The sequence below is a fragment of the Pangasianodon hypophthalmus genome, chromosome 30 (genome assembly GCF_027358585.1).
Source record: "Pangasianodon hypophthalmus isolate fPanHyp1 chromosome 30, fPanHyp1.pri, whole genome shotgun sequence".
Taxonomy (NCBI): Eukaryota; Metazoa; Chordata; class Actinopteri; order Siluriformes; family Pangasiidae; genus Pangasianodon; species Pangasianodon hypophthalmus.
In genome coordinates, this window is record NC_069739.1 from 9,191,132 (window position 1) to 9,209,522 (window position 18,391).

The 18,391-nt window shown below is 38.1% G+C and overlaps 1 protein-coding gene across 2 annotated transcripts; it reads right to left on the reverse strand.

Annotated features, from left to right (window-relative positions):
• Positions 1–3,876: 3,876 nt before the first annotated feature.
• On the reverse strand, positions 3,877–17,582 carry fdft1 (farnesyl-diphosphate farnesyltransferase 1). Of its 2 annotated transcripts, XM_053231811.1 has the most exons (8): positions 17,368–17,582; positions 13,597–13,694; positions 11,576–11,759; positions 11,245–11,373; positions 10,195–10,386; positions 8,113–8,289; positions 6,946–7,098; positions 3,877–6,133 (listed from the first exon to the last, which is right to left on the reverse strand). In XM_053231811.1, exons 1-8 carry the CDS (start codon positions 17,464–17,466, stop codon positions 5,915–5,917), a joined length of 1,251 nt encoding a protein of 416 aa, XP_053087786.1. In that variant the 5' UTR covers positions 17,467–17,582; the 3' UTR covers positions 3,877–5,914. The 2 variants fall into 2 exon arrangements, with proteins under 2 accessions (XP_053087786.1, XP_026774155.3); XM_026918354.3 differs by lacking the exon at positions 17,368–17,582 and having other exon boundaries at positions 13,597–14,206.
• Between the last annotated feature and the right edge of the window lie 809 nt (positions 17,583–18,391).

Below are 18,391 nucleotides of genomic sequence, written 5' to 3' on the forward strand. Positions count from 1 at the left end.
TTGTTATAAAGTTGAAAGCACACAGATGTCTAGAATGTCTTTGTATGTTGGAGCATTGCAGTTTCCCTAAACTCTAAACTCTAACTAAACATCACGAACCTGTTCCAGCATGACAGTCTATCCCTGAAAAAAAGAGAGAAAAAAAAAGGAAACCATTACAGAAATTCTAATGGTTTCCACTACCATTACAATCCATCAGCTAATCATTAAAACCATGACCATTACTGGTCCTTAATGGTATCCACTAGGCATAACATGCCACCAATAGAAGGCAGTAGATTACCTGTAGAGACCCGTAGGGCCCGTTAGAGTTTCCGGTAAAACCAATACAATCCCCATTATAACCATTAAAACCATTACAAATTATATGAGAGTTTCTATTGTTTTTTTTTTTCTCAGCAGGGATGAAGACATGGTTTGCCAAGATTGGAGTGGAAGAACTCGAGTGTCCTGTACAGAGCCCTGACCTCAACCCCACTGAACACCTTTGGGATGAACTGGAACACCACCTGTGTGTGTCAGACCTTCTTGCCCAACATCAGTGCCTGGAAAGCCTTCCCAGAAGTGTGGAGGCTGAGAGGGGACTAAACAGCAAAGAGGGGACTAAATCTGTGTTAATACCCATAGTTGTAGAATGGGTGCTTATGAGTGTGATGGTCAGGTGTCCAAATACTTTTGGTCATATAGTGTACATTCACTGGCCAGTCAGCCAATCATCTGGCAGCATGACCGTGCCATAGTTGATGGTGGTGCCAGACGGGCTGGTTTGAGTATTCAAACGGAAATGTGTTGTAGATGAGAGGTCAGAGGAGAATGGCAGATTTTTTCAAGCTGACGGGAAGACCAAATAACCACTCGTTACAACTGTAGTGAGCAGAAATGCATCTCAAAATGCACAACGTCAAACTTTGGGATGGACAGGCTATAACAGCACAGTGTCGCCTGGTCTTTCCCCAGTCTTCTCCTGTCCAGTTTTGGTGACCCTGTGCCCACTGTAGCCTCAGATTCTTGTTCTTGTCTAACAGGAGTGGAACCTGGTGTGGTCTTCTGCTGTTGTAGCTCATCTACCTGAAGGTTTCAACATGTGCATTCTGAGATGCTTTTCTGCTCAACACGTGGTTATTTGAGTTACCATGGCCATCATGTCATCAACAAGGCGTTTCTGCCTGTGGAACTGCTGCTCACTGGATGTTTTTTGTATTTCGCATTATTCTTTGTAAACCCTAGAGGTTATTCTGTGTGAAAATCCCAGGAGATTCTGAAATACTCAACATGCCACTGACATCACGTTTTCCCCCATTCTGGTGTTTGATGTGAACATTAACTGAAGCTCTTCACCTGTATCTGCATGATTTTAAAACATTATGCTGCTGCTACATGATTGGCAGATTGGATAATTGCAGGAACAGGTGTACAGGTGTTCCTAATAAAGTGGAAGTTGAGTGTATCTAGAAGACTCTAAAATGTCAAATTAAAATAATTGGTCCACCCTGACCAGTATAAACAGGATCCTTTTTCTAACGGTTAGTTAAAGAGTGATGAGCAAACCAGTGTAACGTATTGTGCAACATCATTTACTTTAAACACAAATTCTGTTTTCTACAGCAATGCCCTATGAAGTACTCCTGCTTCTCCCATGTAGGGAATGGTAAATACCATTTTGAACACAGTGCATGTGTATATGAATACCTTCAAGAAAGAAAGAGAGAAAAGAGAGAGGCTGGTGAGGGAACAACTATTTATAGCTGTGATAATTGAAAGTGATAACAGGAATTATGTTGCTTTGTGGCTTTGTTTATCATGTGCTTTGCACTATAGGGTAAAGAGGAAGTCCTAAAAAACTGTGCAACACATGATCCTCAGAAATCTGTGGTACAAAAATGGCATGTGTCAGCCATTGCTGACCAATATCAGTGGGTTATAGTAACGATGCAAGAGCATATACAAGAGCATATAGGGTTGAAATCTTTATCTTGATCATGGTTGTGGTGTGTCATGAGCTCATCCTGTAAACACTGGCTGTGAGGCAGGAATACACCCTGGAGGGGACAATTACACCTAGGGGCAATTTAGCATAGCCAATACACCTACTGGCATATTTTAGGGAGGAAACCAGAGAACCCAGAGACCATGGAGCTCTGAGGTGGTAATGCTACCTGCTGCATGACCACATTGCTGTAAACGCATGAAATGGCAGTGTGGATTCTGCAAGATATATTTAAAAGAACTGCCATAGATAGGAGTAAAGTGTAACTTACAGCTCTACACACACTTCCACATCACCTTCCTATCAACCTCTAATCTGTAACCTATAATCATTTCAGTTTAGCATCCAATCATTTTCATAAATATAGAAAAAATCGATCAATTATCAAGCCAACTCGTCATCTCCAGTAACGTTCTCATGCTACACAATGTAGTTCACTCTATAGCTAGTTGTTAACTAAGCCACCAGACTACAGTGTCAAACTTGAGGATAGCCCTGGCCCTACCTCAGTAAAATATTTCAATATACTGGAGAAAGCAAAAACTCTTATATAATGAGATGTCACCTTTGGTTCCCTAGAAGACCTGAATTTCATATACTTTTAAAAAGTATTTAACTGCTAGCCTGCTTTCTCTGCTAATACCAGGTTAGATTAGCATCAATTCAAGCAGCTAACATAAACTGGCTAGGCAGCAAGTCAAATTCTAGCTAATGGTAAATATTGAATGTTTTACACAATAACTAGTTTACTTCTAATTAATTCATTAGCAAACTATGTAGCATCATGTATATGATCAGCAAACTTACAGAGATTACAGGTTGACTACACTGTCAGGCAAAAAAGTAAAATTTACTTTTCACATGAAAATGTGAAAAACTTTTTAATTTTTTGGCTGGATACTTCCACTTTTAATTGATTATGATTTTATCACATTGTCTATACTTTCAGTTTAATATAATTTCTCTGTACTATTCCCACCCACGCACATTTGATAGAAAGGCTTGACGGAAAGGTCCAAAGGGCATCTGATTGAAACCATTTATAAACCAGAGTGAAGTAGCTGAGGTTGAGGAGCTTAGTTCAGGAGTTATGCTCTGCAAATTGCTATTTGTTGTTATAATTTGTGAATGGAAATCTCTACTTTTTTTTTTTCAACAGTTTCTGAAGCATAGTTGTAGGATTCACAAAATAAACATAGGGATCTGAATATTTTGAGCCCTAAACAGATACAGACACAAATAATGCCATTGTGTTACACCCTTAGTTCACACTGGCTCCCTCTGGCACAACATCTCTGATAAGAAGTTCTTTTACGTATTACGCCGCCTGATCTGAAATGATTTCTGACTGTACTTTCACTCGCAGGTGGAATACAACTTTATTTGAAAATGTTATGTATATCGGAAACTGAAACCACATTTCAGACAAATGGTGGTTAACACATCCCAGATAGTAGACAGTTTCAAGCTACATATGGTTAGGTCTAGACATATACGCATCAGTTATGGCAATGGCACCTGTCCTGCGGCCTAGTGGTGGTATGATTTACGTTCCATACCATGTCTCAAATATGGTCTATTCAAAGCGTGAAAGCATCCTCTATCAACAGTATTAGCTTACATGTTGGATTCATCAGTCCCTTACTGATTGGGAATTGGAAAAGCAGTAGAACTGGCAAAGATGGAGGAATTCCAGAGTGAAGACTGACATTAACTATGTTGGTTTGCTAGAAAATTCAGCTAAAACAACAGAACTTGAACAAAACTAGAATCATCTAAATACTACACACATAAACCTACAATGAACCCAGTAATTACAAAACACTAAACTATATCCAAAACTCTAACGGAGAAATGACCTATGACAAACAACATACTTGACAAGTTCATAATGTTCAATGCTTTATTTGATCAGTAGTTTATTGCCTCAATAAAGAAATACAGTACAGTCTTGTACCAAGCCTGTACCTCCTAAAAATAGTAAGCAAATTTCATCATACATGTATTATTGGCATTGTTTATGATACAGACCATGTCCTGAGACAGGGGTAGTTTCTGTACAGATGATGAACACAAGGGACTGTAGATATTGTGTCCAAAACAGGATTAAATTGAAAACACAAATATATTGATTTTTTTATTTAGAAAATTACGGAAAAAAGAAGTGTTTCAGATCACAGATATTAAGACCAAGGTCAACTGCATTAGAACCATATTTACGGCTTTGTGGCACAAGACAAAAGACCAGAATATGAGTGAGAATTTCATCAGAATATTCATGATGTAATGTTCAATTACAAAAAAGCAAATATTCAACAAAAATGAATATTTTTTTAATCAACTGGATTGGCTTTTAGTTTCTTCTAGCTTCTGTCTTATTGGTCACTTATTGGTGACTACATATTAGATTACTACAAAAATAAATAATCTCAACATAGCTTTTGCACTTTTATTTTCTTTCCAATTTAGGCAAAATCAAAGTCTCATATTACAAAATTTATATATAATTTTTACATTTGCTTATGTACAAAGATCTAGCTAGCTTTATTCACAAAAAAAGCTTTTAGACAATTTTAAAGCCAAATGCTGCTATCCCTCAATCCCTCTCAGACATATAATATCTAATATTTATTTCCTAGAAAATATATACCCACCTTGACCCACTCAATATATGCTACATTGTGCAAAAGCACAATATACCCATTTAAAGTAAACATTTGGCTTGAACACATTAATATAGAATGCAATAACATAAATTTTTGAATTTGTGCACTCAAATTATATTTTATGAGCAGTGAAAGAAAAAATCGTTAGCGACATTCAGACTGGGAAAACTGAAACTCAGATCTTAAATTAACAGGAGATCATTAATTTAGCTTCAAACTATTTATCTTTAAACAAACCAGAAATTTGCAAACAAAAGCTGGTTAGCATTAGGAGAGTATGCCCAAACAAAACTAACTAGTGAGGAGAACTAGCTAATTAGTTCCAGACAAAAGTAATTAGCTAAGATTAGTGAAAAATCCCCAAACAAAGCTAGCTAGCTTTAGGAAAATATCCCCAAACAAAACTACCTAGGCAACATTAGCAAAAATCCAAAACTAGCTAGCATGAACAGGATATCCCTAAACAAAACTAACTAGCTTAGATTACAGAAAGCCACAAATAAAGCTAGCTAGTATGAACACAATATCCCTAAACAAAAGTAAGCAGCATTAGGAGAAGATTTTCCCACCAAAAAAAAAAAAAAAAACCCAACTAGCATTAGCAAAGTATTCCCAAACAAAACTAACTAGCTAAGATTACTGAAAATCCCCACACACAGCTAGTTAGCATTAGGAGAATATTTCCACACTAAAATGACTAGCTAACATTAGTGGAAAAACACCAAACAAAGCCAGCCATCTTTAAAAATTACCCACACTAAAGCTAGCTAGCGAAGGTTTGAAAATGTATACCGATGTATCAGGATCAGTTGATGACAACAGGGAAATATTCTTTAACTCAATTTGGGGAAAACCTGAGCTTTATTTATTAGTACTGTTTTTGTTGGTTGGGGCTGCACACTGATCCTGTGACACTTATCCTAAAAAGTGTGATATTGGGTTGTACGGTTATCTATCTAGCTGCAACTGCTTTACTGGGGCATTAAAATGACATGTTTATTTTTGAAGTAACAGCAATATATTTTGGCTGCATATACACTAATGATGAGGACCAGAAATAATGCTAAAGGTAAATAATAGAAACAAACTGCACAACATAAGAGGGACCATGAGAATGAGTTTCCTATACAAATTATGCAGAAAAAGAAAAAAAAAATCATCACTGTGATAAGCACATGAAAATGTTTTATACATTCCTAACAGTCTTTGATGTGTTTGTTGGGTTGGATGGGGTAGAGAGCGTTTGGGATACAGGACAGACTCAGCGGCCCTGCATGTCAGCACTGTTTGGAGACTGATTGGCGTTTAGATACTGCCAGCTGAAAAAAGCCAAAATCGTAGCAGCAGAAAGATAAACATGTGAGAAGTGGTAGGTACGGGAGGGCAGCGCTGCCTTGGACAGTGTCTTTTCCTGGATCACACCGAGTATGCACAGAGTGTTAGCCCGCGACGGATCAGACAGCGACACTTTCTGCAGGATCTAAGGGGAGAGGATGAGGATTACACTCGATTAGGATTAGAAGGACAAGAAAAGCAGTTGGTGGGAAATAACTTGTTTACTGTCCATCAGATTGGGAAAGCAAATTCAAAACAACTTGTTGCTTAGAGATCGGAAATGTACAGTATGCCTCACAACCAAAAATAAAGTCTCTGCTTCTAAAGTGTCTTATTTGTACCTCCCAAAAACCTGGTTTCTGTAGATTTGCACCTAAGTACTAAACACTCTTTCAACACACTTAGTACTGTTCGCCTTTATTCTTCTACACCTGTATACTGTAATGATTTAATCCCATTATCCAGACACAGATGGGATCGCTTTTGAGTCTGGTTCCTTTGAAGGTTTTTGTCTCATGTTGTCTCAGGGAGTTTTGCACCCAACATGCACCCAGATTTGTGTAAAGCTGCTTTGTAACAATTTCTATTATGAAAAGCGTTATACAAATATAAACTGAATTGACTTTCCTGATGCAAATGTATGTAAATTTAGCTAACCTTTTCGACAGCAAAAGGATTATGCATTTACATGGAAATGTACACAGAGTTCACCTTTTCATAAAAAAACAAACCCTCTGATCTCTGAGCAGAAGATTTACCTAATTGGAGTATCAGATGGTTCAGTGAAAGACACACGCATTATTTCTTTCATTAAATCAGAACCAGCCACTTCTCCTTACAAATTATTTAAATAGAAACATAGAAATATTACCATTACTGCAGAGTATCTACTTAATATGCAAATACAAGTACATTTAGGGTGTATATAACTAAATGTATGCTGTATAGAGGCCTCACCTCTTGGCTGTACTGTGCAATCATGCTCTGTACAGCTTGCATATTGGTGGCCTCCATCATCAGAGTGACAGCCTGCCCCTTCCTGATCTTCACCACTCCCTGAAACACCAGTGGGTTGTTGTAGCAGGCGGAGAGAGTTGCTATTGCCATCACCTGGTGACAGAGACACATTACATTCTTCGCTGTGCTGGAGTTGTGCTGCAATTACACGCAATGGATCTATTCCCATCCCATGTCCCATTTCCCCTGTCTGATTAGACAGTGATAATTATGACCAAGACGGATAATTATGACAATAAATGCTAGAAAACCAGATAAGGTAGGACGAATCAATAAGGAGATTTACAAACAAGACAGCAAAGAGTGCACATTACCATGCAAAAGTTTGGAATCATTAAGAAATTGCTTTATTTTTGAACAAGAATTTATTCTTTTTTTAATATCAAGCTAGCATTGTTAAAACATAGCACCCACATTCCCACCCAGCAGCCAGCTCTCCCCTATTAAATGACAGCTACCAATGTGTAGTAAGCTATCTACCCTCTTCCACATACATGAGCTCACAGACCCCCACGATTGGCTAGTGTCACAGAGATTATCATCGTGTCCCTCTTACACAGAGAGCATGGCTGATTTTACTCCCTTGGCTCTTGGCAACAGAGATATTCTGCGCTCGCTGATATTCTGTCAAGGACTGGGTGAATGCTTTTCCGTTGAGCACCAAAGAATCCTCCAGGTAAACTGAACTGACTTTTGGATTAACACCACGTACTTAGAACATTTCTGTTGCTTTAACAAATAGACATAATAGTGGTCTTAGGCTTTGGGATGCTGCTTGGGATCAACATAAGTCAGGCTTGTATGTGTGTGTGTGTGTGTGTGCGTGTGTGTGTGTGAGTATGCTGTATTGAGATGGACTGGCGCCTGTAGTCCAGCTTTGTGCCTAGCGATGTCATGATTCACTGCAACCACTGGTCAGGATGGAGCGGTTACTGAAGATGAATGAATGAATAGATGCTTCAGGAAATCTCCCAGACTTTTTTGGGGTCTGGTGAACAAAAATACTGCTAGGTCAATAGGTCATGTTTAATACAAGTTCAAAATGGTTCTCTCCAAATGACAAAATACAATAAAAGCTGTATTAGTGAGGCAGTATGGCAGGCCCACCTGGGGGATGGCACAGAAGTTGAAGACACTCTGGTTGCGGAGACGGGAAAGGTAAGCAATGACATCAGGAACATGGCGCAGAGCATCCGTCACCAACAGGTTAAGGCAGGCCAGAGCTGAGCTCAGGTGCTGTGGCTGAGAAAAGTCTTCCAGACGCGAGGCAAACTGACTCCAAGCCTGTAGCACACACACACAGACTGCAATTACTCCAAACAACATGATAGATTCAATAATCAGTAACTCTGCATTTCACTGTAACTCTTAAAAACAACATTTTGTTGTAAGTATTAAGGTTTATGACCTGAAGTTCATATTATTATTTCTCTGAGAGATAACTTCATCTCTGTTGCCATAACATTACTTTCATGTGGGCTGCATAACTCAGGTTTCTCACACTCAGGAATATGAGACCTGCTTCTAAGAGCTGTCAGAAAGCTTTTAATAGACTTTCAGGACAGTAGAACGACCTTAGCTGTCTCAAACCTAGATCTCAACCTATTAGACTGTGTATTAGACTATAGCACTGTGCACCACCATCATCACAACACCTACTGTAGCACTTCTAGCCTGAAATTAATTATGAAGCTATACATCACTATGTCATTGTAGGAAAAAAAAAACATCTACACCACACTGGTATAGATAAATATTTATCATTGTACAAATGAACACTGGAAGTATAGTTAAGTCCCTCGCACAAATGTAATGCACGTTCACTATCCAGTTCTTCACTCTTCTACACCACGACTTCTTATAGCTCCTTTTATTGAACAGCATATTGAAGCTGTTCTGGCAGTTCATGGCAACAAAACACCTTACTGAGACACTTAATTCTGTTTTTTTTTTTTTTTCCCTTAATTTGTCACCCGTCTATGAGTGTCATCTCTGTATAAACGCTTGGTTGCACACCAACTGCAACCTTTCACCACCTCATTTTCGAGTGTTAAAACATGAGAATGTGGGGAGAACGATGCAGTGTTTCATAATATGATCGAAATAGACGTTACTAGGCTTGTGTGATATAACGATATTATTGTCCCTAAAAGATACTACGATATCCAGGCCATGATATCCAGTGATGTTTGTGACTGATTATATTATACTGCCAGACCTGCCAAACATGAAGCATTTTGCATTGAAGGTTCTGCAAAAACAGTGTACGAGTTATCACTCAAAAATAAGTCAAAAGCAGTTATTTTCTCCTATTAAAATGAGAGATGACCCAACCGACATATTAACAGATCCCGCCCCGTTCCCCAAATTTCATGCACTCTCGCTTTCTGTCTTAGTAAATATTCTGAGTTCATAATAAAAGATAAAATCTATCAGTGTACGTTTGACATAGCCAATGTTAGCTATATTAGACAACTATATATCCAACATCAGTTTACTATATTTATTAAAGATGCCACGAGAGAAAAAAAATCTCGTGCTTTCTTCTCGTGGAGAGATGCTCACGTGGGCTCCCTTGTTTTCTGTCCAGGTAAATAGAGAATATTTTAGGTTAATTAATGTGAAATAAAATCTATCAATATGTGTTCAACTTAGTTATATTTATTAGAGACGTAACAAACATTTTGGCCACAAATGGTTAATTTTCTTTTAGGGTTTACTGCATATTACCGTAGAATCACTTAAAAACGCACCACTCAACTGAGTTTTCGTGATTTCTGCAGTTCCAGACTGTACTGCTGATAATATTGTTACTCCTCTCCTGCTGTCCTTAAAACTGGAGTGGTGGAAATGCTCATTTGCCTGTAATTTTTTTTTTAATCTAACAGTTTAAATCATTTATCACAACATGAAAAGAATTACGATCAGGGAAAAATCGATATTGCACAAAATTTTTTAAATCTCGGCTTGCATACAAACACAGTGAAACAAATATAAATAAAGCAAATACTGTATAAACAATAATAGAATTCATATAAAAGGAATAAATATACAATTCTAAAATAAGTGATTATTTTAAAGTTGTTAAAAAACAAACCCATCACAAAAAAAAATCTCACTATCTTAAACAGATCATAACAAAGTCAGAACATTAATTTAAGGTGATATAAGCTAACTGGCCAGACTTACCTCCTCCGGCCAGAAGGATCGTCCTTCCTGCTGGTCCTCCAGGTAATCTCTGATAATGTTAGTCTTCTGTAAAAAGAGGCCCATAGAGTTGGCTAGCTCCGTATCCCGCCCCACCTCAGGATCCTCCAGCAGGGATGCGGAGAAGAGCCGAGACAGACCCACACCTACCAGACCAGCCACGTAGTGACAGTACTGCAGGGAAAACAGTGTGATGTCCATCAGAACCGTTACGCTACTCGGAGTCGTTAACCTAACATGAAACGTCCAGGCATTCTCACTGCAATGACAAAATAGTCCAGACTCTTTGTCACCTACTCTTACCATACTATGTCTATTTACACGTGAACACACTCATACACAGTGGAAAACTTGAGTAACTGTACTTCATTACTATACTTAAGTATTATTTACACTGTACTTGAGCATTATTGAAATTGAACAGTTGTACTCTAACTTACAAAGCAATTGAACAGTTGTACTCTAACTCAGTTTCACTTCTTACATTTTTATTTATACCTTAAAAGTACTAATTACAAATTGTCTCCTTTTCTCTCATCCAGCCAATAACTGTGCTATAGATCAATCCAACAGGGTTAGTTTCTGGCTAAGGCATCCTGATTAAGGCATCCTGACTTAATGAGGATAAAATGAGGTTTCTCCTTTGCTTCCCTAGAAGACACGAGCTTTTATCTAATTTGGAAAAGTATGCTGAAGTACATTAACTGGCTATATTTAAGTTAGCCTGTTTTCTTCGCTAATGCCAGGTTGGACTAGCATCGATTCCAGAAGCAAGTCCATTTCTAGCTAATGGTAAACATTATTTATTTACATAATAATTCATTAGCAAACTTTGTAACTGTTCCTTTTTTACTTCTTCATACTTTCAAAAGTAGAAACTTGCTTTTTTGCATTCCCTTGAGTACATTTTTGGCTGGATACTTCCTCTTTTAATTGAGTAAGATTCTGGCACATTATCTATACTTTCACTTAAGTATAATTTCTCACCCGTGTTTATAAATGCACGATTGTGTAAATAAGCCAAAAGTTCACCTTATCCCACTCTTGCATCGAGCCAATTTTCTTTTCGAGGAATTCAGCCATCCCGACCCCCATTCGATGGCAAATGTCTGAAATCACATCCTGATATTCCTGCGCCAGGTTCCTGAACTCAACTGAAATCTGCACAAAATGAACAAATGATCATTTAACACAAGGCTAAAAAAAACAGTCATGACTGTTTCTACACTCTGAAACCATTAGACACTAGAGTCTAGACTGTGAGTAGGGTTTTTTTCTTTAAACACCCTCTCTAATGGCAGACGGCTTTACAATAATGCTGTACAGACTGTTTCTTGGGAAGTGAGGTCTTTGTGTGCATTACCGAGGGAAAATCTTCTAGAACTTGTCTGTCCTTCTCCTTGCTCTCTGTGAAACACCAGTCTGGCTGGTAGAGGAAAGTGTGGAAATGATGCAAGAGCGGGACTTTTTTCTCCAGAGGAATGGTCATATCATCCTCAACAGTGTCCAGGGCTCGAAGAACTAGATAGAATATACACACTGCATGGCTAACAGTGAGAGCGAGCAAGAGAGAGAGAGAGAGAGAGGGACGGAGAGAGGGGAGAGAATGAGAGTAATTAAAAATATTCCCATTACAGTGCTATACAAAGATGTTTAAATGCACTGCTGAGGTTAATAATAACACCATGCTGGCAGCACAATGTCCCATTAACCATGAGCTGTCAAAAATAGGCATATACTGAATCCTTGACATTATTTTGACCTTTACCATAGATTATATCAGGGAAGGCTGGTGTAAATGGGCTATTTTTGGCATCCACAGCAGATTATTTGAATCCTATTGAACATTTGTGGAACCAAAACAACATGACCACCAGGAGTCATGAGAAAAATATACAATGATATGAAAAAGTGAGGCTGGGGCTGATTTCTTTCAAGCCCAGACTATCTATCTACGACAGTCATGTCAGGTGATTACACAGACTTGAAACACTCCCTAGAGTTGATCTCCATTTGGGCTGATATTTTTCAGCCCACATCACTGACACATCATCAGCAGTGGTGAAATACATTCGGATGTAATAGAAGCAAATAGAAATAGAAGCAAACTCATAAAAGCAAACTCATCCCAAAATGCCTTTGCATGAGACACTAAAGGATAAAACTAAGCAAACATCATCTAATCAAATTACAATTACAAATTACAAGTTTAAATCTGATGTCTACTTTGGTCAAATCTTTGAGACTATTTTAGGACTGACATTGTGCAATCTGATATGTAGGGAGCTTTCCACCAAATGTCTTCCTCAAATGTTATTCATTTCCTTTTCTTTCGCTTTTCCTGGCAGGGGTTGCGGTGGCACCAGCCTAAGAACATCAGCCCAGAAGCCATTTTTATGGCTGTTCATCCAAACTCTAATGATGCCATGAACACGGTTTTGCCCTAACTCTGATAAGGAGACAATTTGGTAAAACTGGAAGATATTCAACATAATTCTGATAACTTTACTTGTGTGAAAGAGCATATAATTAAATATCTATTGAGATTAGTAGCACTTACTTTGAAATACCGTGTAAACATAAACACAAAATTGACAACTTCAATCCATGCATCCTACACAGGGTCACGGGAAGCCTGGAGCCTATCCCAGGGAACTCTGGGCACAAGGCGGGGGACACCCTGGACGGGGAGCCAACCACAATCACACACACACTCACACACTACGGACAATTTAGATATGCCAATCAGCCTACAATGCATGTCTTTGGACTGGAGGAGGAAACCGGATTACCTGAAGGAAACCTCAGAAGCACAGGGAGAACATGCAAACTCCATGCACACGGGGTGAAGATGGGAGTCGAACCCCTAACCCAGGAGGTGCAAGGGAACAGTGCTAACCACTAAGCCCCCAACTTTTGTCACTTATCTGACATAAAGCTTAATCTCTATAGGGTATATATCCGAGACAGGCCAATATGTTTTCCTGGAGATCAAACATATCCTCTTTTTGAATAAAAAGCAATAATAAAAATCCTGACTGAGATGATTAAGAGTCATCCCAATAACAGGAAGTGACGCTAACAGTATGGAAACATTAATGCATGCAGTCATGCCATAAAGACACTATGGAGTCACAGATCAACAAACCTCGTGCAGACAAAAACAATAACAGTAATACTACTTTTAACAGCATTCACTGTGTGTAAGAAACTTTATGACCTTTAAGACCTATGACATGACAGACCTAAAAAAAAAAAAGCAAACACAGTCAACAAAAGTGCAGGTTTTGCAATCACAAAAAGTTAGTAGTTGACTGTTGTTTACTTGCTCAGGACACGCCTCTGAGGAAAGCATGGCTCTGCTGCAGGGGTTGTGTTTCTTACCGCAGCTCTCCGTCCAGAGCCTGGATCACAGCCGCGAAGCTCCTGCTCGTTTGGTTCAGATAAACATAGCACATCCGCAAGCTCTCGCTCATGGACTCCTGGACAGAAGAACAAAACAAATGCGTTGGATGTCGATGAGGGCCGACGGTGTGGAGGTGCAGCGGGCGGGCGAGGAGAGCGCAGCCCTCCTGAGCGCCTCTTCTCCCGCAGGCCACGGGGGCAGAGCGCGGGGCCGAGGCCGAGCTCCGCACCGACAGAGTGCGCTTAAACACTGACAACGGCGCCGTGCTCTTACAGCAAACCCCCGCCATATGCAAGTCAGGTTTCTGAAGAAGTCATAGCATTTGGGGGAGTGAAGCTGACACGTCGAGACGACGCGCTGTATGTAAACAGCTGTAACTCGAGCTGAGGGCGAGACACTACACTTCCCCTAGCATGAGGAGCTACTTCACCTCCCGCCCACTTTCCTCAAAAACACTCCGCTCATGGGCTGCTTTCTGACCACCAAACAAATGACGCCACATTTTTCATTAGCTTCATCCCCAGGCGTTTCGTGACACTCCCAACATTGCGCTTTTAATCTGTTTTAAAAAGTTTATTAGCAGGAAAAAAGTCAGTTTGTCAGTTGGAGTTTTGGGGAAGTTGATGAATCGTTCACATAAGAGTCGACTCTACGCTGCGTTAGGAGTCGACTCGCAAATGAACAAATCCTTCTGCTGAATATTCAGGATTGTGTACTGATAATTCTCTAATGCTTTTAATCACACACAGTGCAACTGTAACCAAAGGGCATCTAGTGAATCTTATCACCTGAGTTGTTCAAAAAAGCGCTAGTTTTAGTGAGAAAAATAAGACCTCTGTGTGTGTGTGTGTGTGTGTGTGTAGTTTTATAACAAGCACAATGCAAATGAAATGCTTATTTTGTTAATCAGAGGATAAAGTACGATTCAGTGTAAGCAACAGATAGGCAAAGTCCAACAACTTTAGAACGTTTGCATTTAAAAAAAAAAAAAAACTAACAATGAATCGTTTGGGAGCCAAAAGAATCGGCTCTTATTAAAGAGCTGAGCCGATTCCTCTGATTCACTGAAAAGAGCCGGAATTCCCGTTAGTACTACAGTATATAGTGCATTATTATTGACAGACGTTATAACTGTTCAATTAAAAAATAAATAAATAAATAAATAAATAAAAAAACCCAACTCTGCTTTGAGTTAAAGCTTTAAGGTGTAATTCTTTGCTGATATTAGAGGTGGGCAATTTGACACAAATATCATATCACAATATATTGCAAGACATTTCTGATTTCTGTGATACATAATATGCATCATGATATATAGGTTTCCTAATAAACTGCCAGCAATACAGTAGTGTTGCATTTAGAAATAAACTTACTTTAATTTAATGTGTACAATAATAAACAGATACTGAAAAGGAGGGGGAAAATCTGTTTCTTTTTTTTTTTTTTTTTTTTTTTACGATTTTAAAGAATCAGACAGTAGAAAACTTTATTAAATCTACTTCTGAAGTTTGTCATTGTTATTTTTTATTCATACATATATTCATGTGTATCATGTCATAATTGATCATGATATCGATATTATATCGTCATATCGCCCAGCTCTAGTTGGTATGTATAAACATATTTAAAATATTTAGGTTAGATAACAGACTAGGTTTTAGATTGCTCAACAAAATACACTTTTTTGGCCACTTTATTCTGTACACCTAGCTCAAATCCACACTCACTGCCCATTTTAAAGAATCGAGTTGGCAGTTCAGTTAAAGCGTGATTGTGTTCCTGCAACAAACTTTGATATAATTTCTGAACAGTGTATAAAATGTTATTTAAAATCTCTTTTATAAATTACAAGATATTTTTCTTTAATAAAGTACAGTTTTTTTCTGAGACTAGAGTCATTTTTAAATATGACTGATTCATTTTCCTTCCGCTTCTCGGTAGCAGCAGCCTCAGAAGAATGACCAGAAGCCATTTTATTTCTCCTCAAGGATGTTAATCTAAACTCTAATGCTGCCATCAACACTGTTTTACCCTAATGTCAATGTCATCATTTTGACTTGTGTGAAAGTGCATATAATTAACAATCTATTGAATTTAATTAAGCATATTGTAATGAGTAGCACTTACTTTGATATACAGTGTAAACATTTTATATTTCATAAATACTTTGGATTCAATACAAAATAACAAAGTTGACAACTTCCATGACTTATTTGACAAAAAGTTTAATCCTAAGATGGGCCAATATTCCAGTTTTTCTGGAAATCAAACATATCCTCTTTTGAATGAAGAGTAAAAAGGTTTAAACATTACTAGAAACTTGTAATTGTTGAAACTTACTAGGTCAAGAAGATATGTTTATTTATTTATTTATTTTATTTTATTTTATTTTTTTTAACTAAGGACCCTCGTTTTAATGGGAAAAAGGGTAGCATAGTGCTCTGTGTTTCCATCATACTACTGCAGGTTATCACTAGTGATCTGCAGCATCAGTTATGAGAATTTATTATAATATCCACAAAATAGCAATTATTACACTATCTGTATTTTATATTATTATAAACAGTTTGAAATCTAGTGAAAAGCCTTCCCAGAAGAGTGGTGGCTGTTATAGCAGCAAAAGGGGAACAACTCAATATTAATGCCCATGGTTTTGAAATGGGACGTTCAATACTCAGGTGTTCACATACTTTTGGCCATACAGTATAGCAAAACTTCAAAACATACCTCACTCAATAAGTCTCTGAAAGCATGTAACTATGTATACTATCCCCATGTAGAATATGTGAGCAAGGACAAACTCTCTGAAGTGTATGTGCAGATACACTTTATGGCCAAAAGTATGTGCACTCCTGACCATCACATATATCATATGTGGTTCTTCCTAAAACTGCTGCCATGAATTTGGAAGCACACAATTGTATAGAATGCCTTTGTATGCTGTAGTGTTGGGTTAAGATTTCCCTTCACTGGAAGTAAGAGGCCCAAACCTGTTCCAGCATGACAATGCTCCAGTGCACAAAGCGTGCTCCATGGTTGATGTGGAAGAACTCGAGTGTCCTGCACAGAGCCCTGACCTCAACCCCACTGAACACCAGACTGAGTGCCAGGACTCCTCGCCTGATCTCACTAATGCTCACAAATCTGTATAGCCTCGCTCCGAAATCTAGTGAAAAGAAGAGCCTTCCCAGAAGAGTGGAGGTTTTTATAACAGCAAATGGAGGACTACATCTGGAATGAGATGTTCAACATGCACATGCACATATGGGTGTGATGGTCAGCTGTCCACAGATCTTTGGATAGCATACAGTGTAGTTGTCCTTTGTAGCTTTCTGGGTTTTTAACTCTTTAATGCATTGTTGTGCATGCAATGTTCGACCTTTGACACACACACACACACACACACACACACACATATATATATATATATATATATATATATATATATATATGTATATATTTATATATATATACACACACATACATATAATTGAATATATATCATTCCTATATAAAGGAATTATTATTATTTTTCAAACATTACTGTTTTGTAAGAGCTGTCAAACACAAACACACACACACACACATATACACACAGACACAAAGTAATCCCACAAAGCCTCTTATAAGAAACGACATGCTTTTCAGTCAAATTAAATCTCCCAGAAGACAAGACAAAATGCTCATTGGGACTTAGGGATAAATGCACAAAAAAAAAAAAAAAAAAAAAAAAAAAAAAAATTACTCACATAATCCAGCTTGGGCATCACAGTCCTACAGCCTCCCATTTTGAATTTGAACAGGTTGTATATTTCCTCTGGATGTCCTAATGACTTCAGGATATCCATTTTGATGATTTATTTGTTATTAGTTTACCATGCGGTGAGAGTGTATTCAGCTTGTGCACCGGCTTGGTCTGTTTTTTATTCTGGTAGGATACACTGCACGATTCCCTCCCACCCGTGTGTGCAAGAAGGCAAGCCTTTAAAATCACATGCGACGTCAGATCAACTGAGGATTGTGATTGGTTTCGTGTCATGGGCTCAGAGCCGAGCAGCCAATAGGCGTTCAGAGCGACTGGTGTGATGCCCCGCCTCTCTAAGCGTGTGCTAGCTTTATTGCCACGGAAGCGCTGATTGGTTTGAAGTCAGGTTCATCCTTAAATATTATCATCAAAACAGAGTTTCTACAGTATGTGGTTAGCTTATCTGTCGGTATGTACATGCATGGATATGATTAGTGATCATTGCAGTAATTTGTTTGGTTTTAAAAGGTATTAAATGCATCATTACATCATTTCTTTCCTACATAATGTACAGTATTTCTCAAATCTTCATTCATTTTCATAGAGACAATAGATAAATAAATAAATAAATGGCAAAAAGAGTCTTGTTTGATTCTTATTTATTTAATTAAGTTCCTCTGAAAGATCAGCTACTCCGAGAAGATCAGATAGAAAGTTCAATGCACTGTTACAGCTCTTAATATTTGTCCTTTGCAATGTAGTGTCTTTGTACAAGACATTGAGGTTAACCATAATAATAGAGCAAGGTGTCAATACATACAGCATACATACATTTTTATACATTGAAAATAAAATTCATGAGCAGAATGTTTTTCTCACAGTCGAATGAAAAAAGTTAACACTTTAAAATATAACGTGGATCCTCATCTACATCTACGCCGACTTACACTTCGAATTCGGACCCAGTGCTGTAGGCTACCTGTGAACATGAAGAAAGACTCAACCCTGTTTGCTTCAAGTCAATAAAT